The sequence below is a fragment of the Carassius gibelio genome, chromosome A4 (assembly GCF_023724105.1).
Source record: "Carassius gibelio isolate Cgi1373 ecotype wild population from Czech Republic chromosome A4, carGib1.2-hapl.c, whole genome shotgun sequence".
In the NCBI taxonomy this organism is placed as follows: Eukaryota; Metazoa; Chordata; class Actinopteri; order Cypriniformes; family Cyprinidae; genus Carassius; species Carassius gibelio.
This window is the reverse complement of record NC_068374.1, coordinates 27,988,528-27,998,656: the sequence shown is the minus strand read 5'-3', so window position 1 is coordinate 27,998,656 and position 10,129 is coordinate 27,988,528. Positions and strand designations below refer to the sequence as shown.

General features: G+C 36.7%; 2 protein-coding genes across 3 annotated transcripts; both read right to left on the bottom strand.

Moving 5' to 3' along the window:
* Positions 1-768: 768 nt before the first annotated feature.
* Positions 769-3,021, bottom strand: LOC127970354 (uncharacterized). The gene is made up of 6 exons (XM_052572896.1): positions 2,558-3,021; positions 2,224-2,286; positions 1,597-1,752; positions 1,290-1,352; positions 1,089-1,163; positions 769-1,000 (listed from the first exon to the last, which is right to left on the bottom strand). The coding sequence occupies exons 1-6, from the start codon at positions 2,714-2,716 to the stop codon at positions 902-904; spliced, it is 615 nt and encodes a 204-aa protein (XP_052428856.1). The 5' UTR covers positions 2,717-3,021; the 3' UTR covers positions 769-901.
* A 3,804-nt stretch (positions 3,022-6,825) lies between these two features.
* Positions 6,826-8,631, bottom strand: LOC127970345 (interferon gamma 1). Of its 2 annotated transcripts, none has more exons than XM_052572882.1 (4): positions 8,356-8,631; positions 7,848-7,913; positions 7,461-7,664; positions 6,826-7,175 (listed from the first exon to the last, which is right to left on the bottom strand). In XM_052572882.1, exons 1-4 carry the CDS (start codon positions 8,482-8,484, stop codon positions 7,038-7,040), a joined length of 537 nt encoding a protein of 178 aa, XP_052428842.1. In that variant the 5' UTR covers positions 8,485-8,631; the 3' UTR covers positions 6,826-7,037. The 2 variants fall into 2 exon arrangements, with proteins under 2 accessions (XP_052428842.1, XP_052428835.1); XM_052572875.1 differs by having other exon boundaries at positions 6,829-7,175; positions 7,836-7,913; positions 8,356-8,623.
* Positions 8,632-10,129: the final 1,498 nt, after the last annotated feature.

The window sequence follows — 10,129 nt, the reverse complement described above, 5'->3', positions numbered from 1 at the left end:
GCATATTACTGATTAAAAAAAATACCCCAGCGACTTAAGACTGGTTTTGTGGTCCAGGGTCACATATGGTAAATATGGATGATCTCATCATCTCTAAGCAGTAGCCTGTTGTGTATCACATGCATTGTTTGCTTTTAACATACATGAGTTTTATGCATGCCTGCATCTCACTCATTTACCGAGGCGAACGGCAGTTCTTGGGGCCTTACAGCAGAGTTAAGTAGTTAATGTAGCTGTTAATGTAGAGTTGTGTAGTTAAATATATAATATGGATGGATATAAATAAACATATACAGAGGGGTAGAAAAAGGCACACCCACAAACACAAAAATGATGAATACAAAATTATATTAAATGTTTAAATATATTTAGGTTTATTAGCAGAACCAATGTTTTCCAATCACTTGAGAATTTCCCAAAGAAATTACCAATAATATCTCACAATGCTGTGGATAGCACTCAAACTGAATCTTTTCTGGACACTTAAGCAAACATACAGAGCCAGATATAAAATGTTTTACTGAGCAGACAAATTTATGCAATAAAAAAGAAAAAAATCTAAGAAAAACATGTATTTTGTGTTTTCACTGACAAAATTATCTATATCTTGTCTATTTTCTCACCTGCGTTTACTGCAGTACACATAATCTTTCACCGAAAGTAGGTAAGCAATATGCATATACTGTTTAAATACTCATTACATAAAAAGCAAAAAAGACATTTGCACTAAATAATTAATGTCTAAAATACCTTATTAGAAACTGGAAAATAAGTTTGGTCTCATTTATAAGAGATAGCTTGGTATTCTGTCCCTGCTTAAACTGACACATCTTAAAGTGATCAGACAGAGATGTGACATAACACATTGCTGGCCAGAATTCATAAAACATCATGCTTCTCTTTAGTCGTTCGTATTTTTCCGGAAGCCTTTTCCCTGCATGTAGAGATGGAGGGTTTTCAGCTCGTCCATGACCTTCTCCTGGATATGCACATCGCTGACCTGTAAGACCAATGAAGATGAAGAGTTAATAAGAAACATACAGAAACTGGATTTATCCGTTTTTCGATAGTTCGAAATCCATTCTTACCCTCTCACTGGCAGACTTCAGTTTTTGGAGCTGTAAATCCGCAAGCTGATTTGGGTTCATTTTTTTCTCCGAAATCTAGATAAAAGTACATGTATTTTTGAAGATAGTTCAAAACATTTTAGGTTTAGTTGCTTCTGAGTAATAGTTTATATTATTTATTCATATTTAATGTATACTGCAAATAAGTACAAGAATATTTACCACTGGAGAGGAAGTTGTGGTTATGTCAGACATCCTATATAGCTTTTTACATCTATCTTTTTTCTGAAACAAAGAATTGGTAGTAAAGAAATTAGTCAGTCTGAGGAAACAACCTACGCTTAAGTAATGGCCTTTAGTTTAAAAACTAAATATTTAAGTAAAAATGTTGCTATATTGTTAACAAACCAGGTAGCACACTGCTAAAAAGACCAGGATGATCTGGTTTTGGTTAGTGCTTGTCTAGTTAAACCTAGACATGTAACATGACAAGTTTATGATATTTGTTTTGAAAATGGAATGCGCTGACCTTATAAACACAGTTTCTGAGCTGTTCCATAATGTGTACAAGCTCAATGTGGTGGTTTATTTCTCCATTTTCTTGTACATAGGTCCCATTCGTCTTATCGAGAACATCTTGAAATAGGTCAATGATTTTCTGCAGGACACAGCTGTGAAGATTTTTCTGATGGATGAAAATGATACAGTTCAGTTCAGAGTACACTCGCGAAACCCGATGCCACCAGAAATGTAGATGGCATGATAGTGTGTCAACAAAAACTTTCCAGAGGTGCATCTTGATCATATTTCTGTACTGTTAAGACATGCGTACATGCACATGGCTTGAGTAGTAAAATCATTTTCTGAGAGTGAAATATGTAAAAGTCTGAAATATGTAAAACACGACACAGAAATCAGTTTTTCATAGGTGTATTAAGATTGTTGCTAAAATTCATAGGGGCCAAGTCAATATTTTTATGGGTTGGGCTTCTTTTATGGGTTGGCCCCATGCCCAATTAGCTGGTTTTATCATATGGGACCTCATTGAGCCCTGCCTCATAACAGGACCCCCAATAAAATTTAATTTGCCAACGAATAACATATGATATGTGATAATGCGATAGCTCATAATATGAATTCAGACAAAGCATCTTACCTTTTTCCGAATTTTGTCAAAGGAGTTGTGCCTCAGGAGTATCTTCTCACCATCCTCAGGTGTCTGAGAGGATCATTCAAATGGTCACCAATTGAAATATTCAAAGTCTCCAAGGCATTTTCCAAAAACCTTACTAGTAAACTGATTCTGCACATGAACACCTGACTTTTAGTTCTAGTTGCAGCCCTTTGTTGTAGCACATTAGATTCCCACAGGCATATCACCCTCATTTTGTACGGATTAGTTTTATAATAAATGCATGCAGTTATTTGCATGTGAATAATGGGCCTTTTTGGTTCTAGCACTAAGCTAATAGTAGGATCAGAATACTCACCACATCTTTGCTGACATGCTTGGCTGACTTAGCCATCATGCTCAGGTCAAAACAGGGATCCTCGATGACACACTTGCCATCTCGGAGTACCGCCGTGCATTCGTGCATGGGAATGCCGAAAATCAGGATCAGAAAATAATACAGCAAAGCACTGGCCATATTCAGCTGCAAAGTGACTAAATGAATGTACGTGAATCCAGGTCCAGCTGATGCACCTGCCTAATTCCGTTCTTCCGTTTGCCTTCGCTCTGCTCCTCACCTTTGTATTTATTCTAGTTTCCTGGTGACGTCAGCAGAAGTCCCTTCTCTTTGATTCTGACTTTCCAGTTGAGATCAAGACAGGTGATGATGTCAGACTCCTGAAGCGTAATAAAATCCACGTTGGCTAGTGTATCCAGTGGGGATTGTGTCTTGGCTCAGATTGACACTGCAGAAGGCAAAGTTTTCTGGCTGCTTCATGCTACTTAAAGGAGCTTAAATTTTAAAAAAAAGTCACCACAAAATTGCATTTCAACTCTATAATGAGGTCATGACATTTATGCGACTCGAGGATGTCCCAGATTCTAAATATCTACGCAAACCACAGTCTTGGTCAAGGAAAGTTAATTAAGGACAACATAAGGCATAATGAATTACTAAAGACAGTAAGAAGGCATGAAATGTTGTATTTGCATAATAATGACTCTAAAGCAAGACGGATTGGTCAAATGGAAACTTGTTTTAACCCGATAAGGGTCAATAATGGAAACTGAGGGGATTTGAAATCTAGGCCACTTTGCAATCTTATCTTATCTCATCTGATCTCATCTCATCTCATTCTTTTTTTTTTTTTTTTTTTTTAGGTCAGTAGCGTCAAATCTATATTACTTTGTCACGTTATAACTTTAAGGCCTTTTATTAACCAGGAGTGGATTTTATTTAAAGAGATGTACACTCTTTATTCTCCTTATTCAGTTAAATCTGGCAGAAAATCTTTTCTTTATTATGCCTTAATTTGCTTTTATATAGTATAATGCCTTTTATGTTTCGATTTTCAATATAATGCTTTACCCTTGCTCCAAACCTGCTTTCAACATATGAAATTCATCATATGTTTTACAGAACTTATAGTGATCATAATAATAATCACGAACCATTTCAATGTTTATTGGATGTCATAACAATTTAAGACTTCCCTCAGTAATGCCATTTCACAACTAGTTTTGCCAGTTTTGTATCAAAAGTTAGTGTACTATCATATAGTGTTATTAAAATGCTTTAGATTAAGTATGAGATATGATTTATAAAAATGCAATGAAAAATCAAGGCACAAATCACGTGTGAATATTTTTATTGTAAATAAGTTCAATTCAAGTGTCTTAGCAAGACAAAGACGAGGGGATTTTATAAAACAAATGTTAAAAAATAAAAACATCACCAGCGACATTTCCACCGCATATTCTATTGAGTGGAAATGATAAGGATGTTTCAGAAAAATGCCAACAATTCTACAATGATGCACATGTTAGTGGACAAACTGAACTATTATTCTCCTCTTTAAGTCAAATGTCCTCATTTTAATCAGCAAATTCCATCTAAACCTTTGATTATGTGTCTGTTGACCCTTCCACGTACATTTCCAAACAGCAACACACTTTAAGATGTGCACCTGTGCAATCCCCAGACCCAAGGAATTTCCAGCTTCTGCTGTCGTGTGCTCAGCATTAAATGAAAAGAGACAAATGGGGAATAGGGTTGGGGAGGGGTAAGGGGGGATTTCCAGAGTCATAATGCTTTTTTCTTATCCACACTTCATCAGCCCTTTACACTGCTTCTTTGAAATGAATGTCAGTGTAAACAGGAAGCAGTTTGAGCTGCTTAAAAATGAAAGAAATCTCACCTATATGTTGGGCCATATACATATATTATAATACAAGGCACCCTAACTTTAGTAACATCCCATCGACCATGATTTGCTACTTGCTAGATGCAAACGGTATTATAGGGCGGGACGTTCTCATTCTAGCATTTGATTGGACAAAACTGCAGGATAACTCATTGGTATTGCTTTGGGGTAAATGTGTATATAATTTCTATCACATTACCCTGCAGCCATTAAACTGATATTCAGAAGCAAGTGTTGCACATGTTTGCTTGCATGGTGCTAAAAGGTGTTATATAGCATCTTCACAGTGCTATACAGCGACAGACTTTCTATAATTTCTGTGCAACATTTAATTTCTATGCAGCATGCCATAAAGGTAGGTTTCTAGGTTTATGTTTACACCCAGTCTACAGTGGACGCATCAGGTCAAAAGCACATAAAAATCAATTATTCTTTGGGACACCGGTAGCAGTAAATGAAAGTTAGGCTCTACTTCTGACTCTACTTCCTGAAACAACAAAAATGGCTTTGGAATGTTTGCTTTCCAGTGTACATTCAAAACAGAATTGCTCTGTGTAGACATGATGACTTCCTTGTACATCTTTTCTTTCCCATGTTGGTCCGATGCCCACAAAATTATGGCTCTGCTATTGCATTACAATGATCTGTTCTAGGTGTATATGAGCGTATTAACAGGTCAGAAGACTTCGATTTTTAATCAACATCACAAAAACAGCATATTCTATTCACAAATCTTTGTATGTACCTCTGCGTTTTAAGTCACCGTTCAATATGTTTTCTGTACAGCATTAAATTAATTGTTTATTTTTTATTAAACATTGGTTTAGAAAACAAGCCATGGCTTTGTCTTTAAATTAAAAGTCTGTCATTAGTGCTGCAACACTCTTCAGACTGCTTTGTACCGCTTCATGCTTCTTTAAGAATACACATGCAAATGTGCCAGTATTTATTGAACCACTAGATTCAAGTAATGGAAATGACATTATATGTAGTCGTATAGTAGTATATGTTGCTTTGCGAATCTGTGAGAACCTTTGCTACTGTTAACCCCATTAAAGCAAAGTAAAGCTGGCTGGACCGCAGACAGCTCTGCAGCTTTTTCGAAACTGTGGTGAGAGCTGGCATGTGTTGAAATGGGTAGTTTCATGACTCTTAAAGCAAAAGGGGAAAAAATATATATCATTTTTAGATCCGTAAGTTTTGTTATAGCTCCAAGAATCATTGCAAATCCTGTTGCCGGCAGGAAAGTGCGTGGGCTGTTTAAGGGTGAGTATGAGCATGTTATCATGTACTCTTTCTCTATTTTCTGGTTTGTGGTTAATGCATCATCAGCAGTTAAAATGACTTTGCTGAGAAATAGCACTTGCATCATCATTCTGGCTCCCTGTATGTGATGCTGGTGTCCTCAATGGGCATAAGAAGACTGATCAGCCAGCTTTTACAAAAAAAGTCCATGCTGGTCGACCAGCTTCACTTGATTGCCAATGAATTGCAGTTAGATCAGCACCATATCAGAACAAACTATAGTATAAACCAGCATGAATTAGTTTTTGCATGCTAATTGTTAGCTTGAACCGTGTTAGTAGAAATATTCTCCACCCTCTTGGACATGATAGGGCCACTTTTTTCCTGGCAGTCAGACGAGAAGTATACATTTCCAACTTCACTTTTTTTAAGGAAGTCAAATTGAAACCTTATATGAGCTCATTTGTTATTATTACATTGTGTTGTGACAGGCTTCCTTACATGGCCAGATAACGCCAAACCTGTTCAATTACATTTTTCCTTTTGTCTGGGCTTCCCATAAGGACTGTATATGATTGTATAAGCAGCTTTAAATTTCACAGCTGGGTCATTTGCCAGTCTTTTAAGAAGAAATTAAATAGCAAAGTGATAGAATTTGCTCTATTAACATAACCACCTAGTTTGGTATATTTATAGAGGTCCTGAGAAGTTTTCAGACACATTTAAAATAGATAGCATACCATGTGTGTGTTTCTGTGTGTGTGTGTGTGTGTGTGTGTGTGTGTGTGTGTGTGTGTGTACTTAAGAAATGCCACTTGGTTTGATGTTTGTTATCTAATACATTGACACTGATACACTTTTAAGGGTGACATAAGTATCCATCTTGTTTTTTGGCAACTGTAATCGACATTTTCTCAGGGCTCTCTATTTGTTTTTTTGTTCAAACATGATTTGTATCTTGAAATGTGATGATGCTTTCAGTGTGTGGACTAAGCCAAATGTATGCTAATGAAACCATGACAAAGAGTTTTAAAAGCTGGGGGAAATGTGAAGCATTTCTGTATCATATTCTCTGAATAGAAAAATGTCATTGCATAAAAGTATAACAATAGACTGTCATATCATAATAACTTAAATTAGCTCAACCATTCTTAAAAATTATTTTATTCAGTCATAGACCTTACAAAATTTGCCATGTTACTAGCAAGTGGTTCACAGTGCTTTTTCAAATAAATAAGGACAAATAAATAATGTCAGTTAAAAACAATTAAATACGTGTACAACATAAACTTCATAAATAGAATAAATAACACTGATTTCCCACATTTCTTAAATGTTGATCAAGATCTATTAAGACTTTAGATTTTTGGTGTTTTTGGCTTGTCGTCTCCTGCGCTCTTTGTTCTTCAGGTTTTTCAACAGTGTTGCTTCTCTGTAGACACGCTTCAGCTCAAACAAAGCTTTGCGCTGGATGACTGGGTCATCTTCCTGCAATTGTAAAACATTTCATCAGTGATATGTCTATACAAGGGCACAGCTCATTTATCTTCACAGTAAAAAGAGAATGTTCTATCTATATTGTGCATTTATTTGTTTTCATATCTAGCATATGGTGTGCTTTCTAAAGAACTGTATCAAATGTGACTGATTAAAGTTCAAGGGCAAGATGATGCAAATATTCCTGCCATTTTTAATATCTGTTAATTGTATGCCCATTTTCTTGTTTTTTCTTGGATAGAGAGAGAGATAGAGAGCATGAAACTGTTGTCTCACCTTGATCGCCCATAGGGTTTCTGCATATGTCTTGAGCTCTGCACTTTTGCCTGGGAAGTAGTTTTCTCTCAGTTTTTTCAAATGCTCTTGAACGTGTGCAATTCTTTCCTTTGTAGCTTCATCCAGACTATCATTCTCCATGCGAGTGAATATCCTACTGTATGTGTCCATTATGATGCTCATCAAAAGATTCTGCTCAGGTTCCTGCAAAAAAGGAAAAAGAAAAAGGGGATTCAGCACAGGATATGCCATATAGGGTGTATCAAAACAATATGACTTTTGGTTTAGAATGACTAGACTGGTATTTTAGACCAAAAAATATTGCAAATGCCAAGCCATCGTGCAAAGGAGGTTATTTTTAAGAAGGTTAATTACCTCGAGATTCACCTTTAAGTCTTTCAGGACCCGTAGGAAGACAGGATGTGCATTGTGTATCTCATGATCATCTTTTATCTGGAAGAAATGAAAGGGTCATTGTTTACATCAGCTACTATTTTAGAATTTACACGTCATTATGGACTCTTTTCTCACTTAATCTGATGAATGTGTTTTTTATTATTATCATCAGCGCGATACATCTGAAACTCAGCCTACAGATCAGACACGTTCAATTATAGAAGAAAGGCCAGTTTCAGACTGCATGGATGGTAGACTATACTTCCTGTTTTGTATTATGCTACCTCTCAAACATCCAACTCCAGTAAAAGTTGACTAATTTGTAAAGCCAGCTTAAAAAAAAAAAGATCTGGAATGGTTTGTGTCTTTAGGTATCTTACAGGCCTTATCCTGAAACAGTACACATCACCAATGCCTATCAGTTAACTTTTTGGACTCTTTTTTTTCACTCCCTCTCTGTGATGTGACAAATCTTTGAAATCTGAACTGGTCTACTTACATAGTATGCTTTAAGCTCATCAATGCTCTTGTCCAGGTTCTCAGGGACGCTGGCCTCGCTGTATGTTGCCCATCCTGAAGTCAGCAAACATACTCCCCAGAAAAAGATTGTCATGTTTTGCGCAATCATCCTTTAAAGTTGAAGGTTCTTTACTGAAATGTATTCCTGTCTTTTAAAAGCTGAAGTTCACTTTTTAAGACGTCTTGCGACACCCGACTGTTCTCGTGTCCTAGCAATCTTCTGAATGCATGTGTTTGAGTGAATGGGGGTATTTATAGTTATGTGTGAGAGCGAGCAAGCGAGCAGTAATGAAGGTGTGATCTATGTGGCTTACAGCCGAAGTTTCCTTTAAAACAATGCACCATGATACTGCTATGGAGCCCACCACGCATCTTCTCGCCTGGAATCCCGGGGATGCCACTAGGCGGGGCTGTTGGTGGTTTTGTGGTTTGGAATCTTTTTGGTGATCAAGTAAGGGGTTCAGGACTCATGGGCCCACTACAATGATGCTCATGCATGAATGTCTCCCATTTGAGAAGGAAGTAGCGTTTTTCTTCTTATCCTCTTATCCTAGGGTTTCAAATAATAACCTTGCACCAAATTTAGTAGATTTTGATCTTATACCCACTTACTATGCTAATTTATTTTTCAGCTTCTACATGCAATGATGTGCAATACACAGTCCACACAACACTTTTATGCAGTCTGATAGCAAGGAGATCAGAAGTTTGTTGTTTTGTTTCATTGATTAAAGCTTGTGGCATTTAGTACAAGAGTAATTAACCTTGACATTTTTGTAGCTTTTCTCTTAGATGGAGTTGGTGGAAAAACTAACAAAAGTAGGCTGAAACACATTCAGTAATTCTTCAGAATCCCACGTGGAGCTAAGAAAAAAAAAAAAAAAAAAAAAGAGGATGTATTTAAAGAAGGACTTTTTGAATGACTGCAGAAAAATTGAGTTGTGCTGTTGCTCGTCAGAAGATGCAACCGGCGTTTGAGGTTTTAACACTTCATCAGTTTTGCCCTGCGCACAGAGAAAGAGAGAGAATGACAAAGAGAATGAGAGGAAGACAGACTCAAAAGTGATGAGTGGTGTGAGACAGGTACACTTTCAAGAATAGAGAATTAAATTTTTCTGTTAGGTCACTTGAGGTGATACTACATCTACTGTAAGTTAGAACAGAGAAAGGCCACCTGCAGGCCACTTCATTTAGCTAGGTTTTTATTTTATTTTATTTTTTGTCATGATTAAGGTCCTCCAACCAATTACGTAATGGTAAAATGGGAAATATCAATGAAATAATCTAAAAATAAAAAGTCGGAAAAGTATGTTTTCAGTTCCTATCGGCTGCCACTCAGACACTCCAGACCTCAGTGTTGGAGGTATGTCGCATTTTCCAGTAGAGTATCGTCGGCGTGGTTGATTTTCCACGGCTGTGGTTGTATGATGTGTTACCCCAGACTCCTCAATGTACATCATACAGACTACGTAGAAACCAAAAAGGATCTTCCTTCTATGAACCACTTACTTGTCATTTTTGTCATTTTTCATTTACATTATTCATCAGCTGAAAACCCCATATTTTGCACCTCATGTTAAACATGTACTGATATTCTGAGTACTAACCAGAGATAATTAATCAAACTGGAAGTTGGATGGTTTATTCCATGATAAGTAAAAGGCTTATCATCCAAACCTTTCATCCAAAATTTTCCAAATGACAAGGACTTAAAATGCAGCAAGAGGCTGAAGTGAAATCCAGGGTTCCCATAC

Excerpts from the sequence above, each read along its gene's own strand:
- LOC127970354 (XM_052572896.1), bottom strand. The coding sequence starts at position 2,716 with ATGGCCAGTGCTTTGCTGTATTATTTTCTGATCCTGATTTTCGGCATT. Across the intron at positions 2,287-2,557 it reads AGCATGTCAGCAAAGATGTG|ACACCTGAGGATGGTGAGAA; the intron begins GTGAGTATTCTG and ends TGATCCTCTCAG. Across the intron at positions 1,353-1,596 it reads TCAGAAACTGTGTTTATAAG|AAAAAAGATAGATGTAAAAA; the intron begins GTCAGCGCATTC and ends TCTTTGTTTCAG.
- LOC127970345 (XM_052572875.1), bottom strand. The coding sequence starts at position 8,484 with ATGATTGCGCAAAACATGACAATCTTTTTCTGGGGAGTATGTTTGCTG. Across the intron at positions 7,665-7,835 it reads ACTTAAAGGTGAATCTCGAG|GAACCTGAGCAGAATCTTTT; the intron begins GTAATTAACCTT and ends CCTTTTTTGCAG. Across the intron at positions 7,176-7,460 it reads AAACCCTATGGGCGATCAAG|GAAGATGACCCAGTCATCCA; the intron begins GTGAGACAACAG and ends TTACAATTGCAG.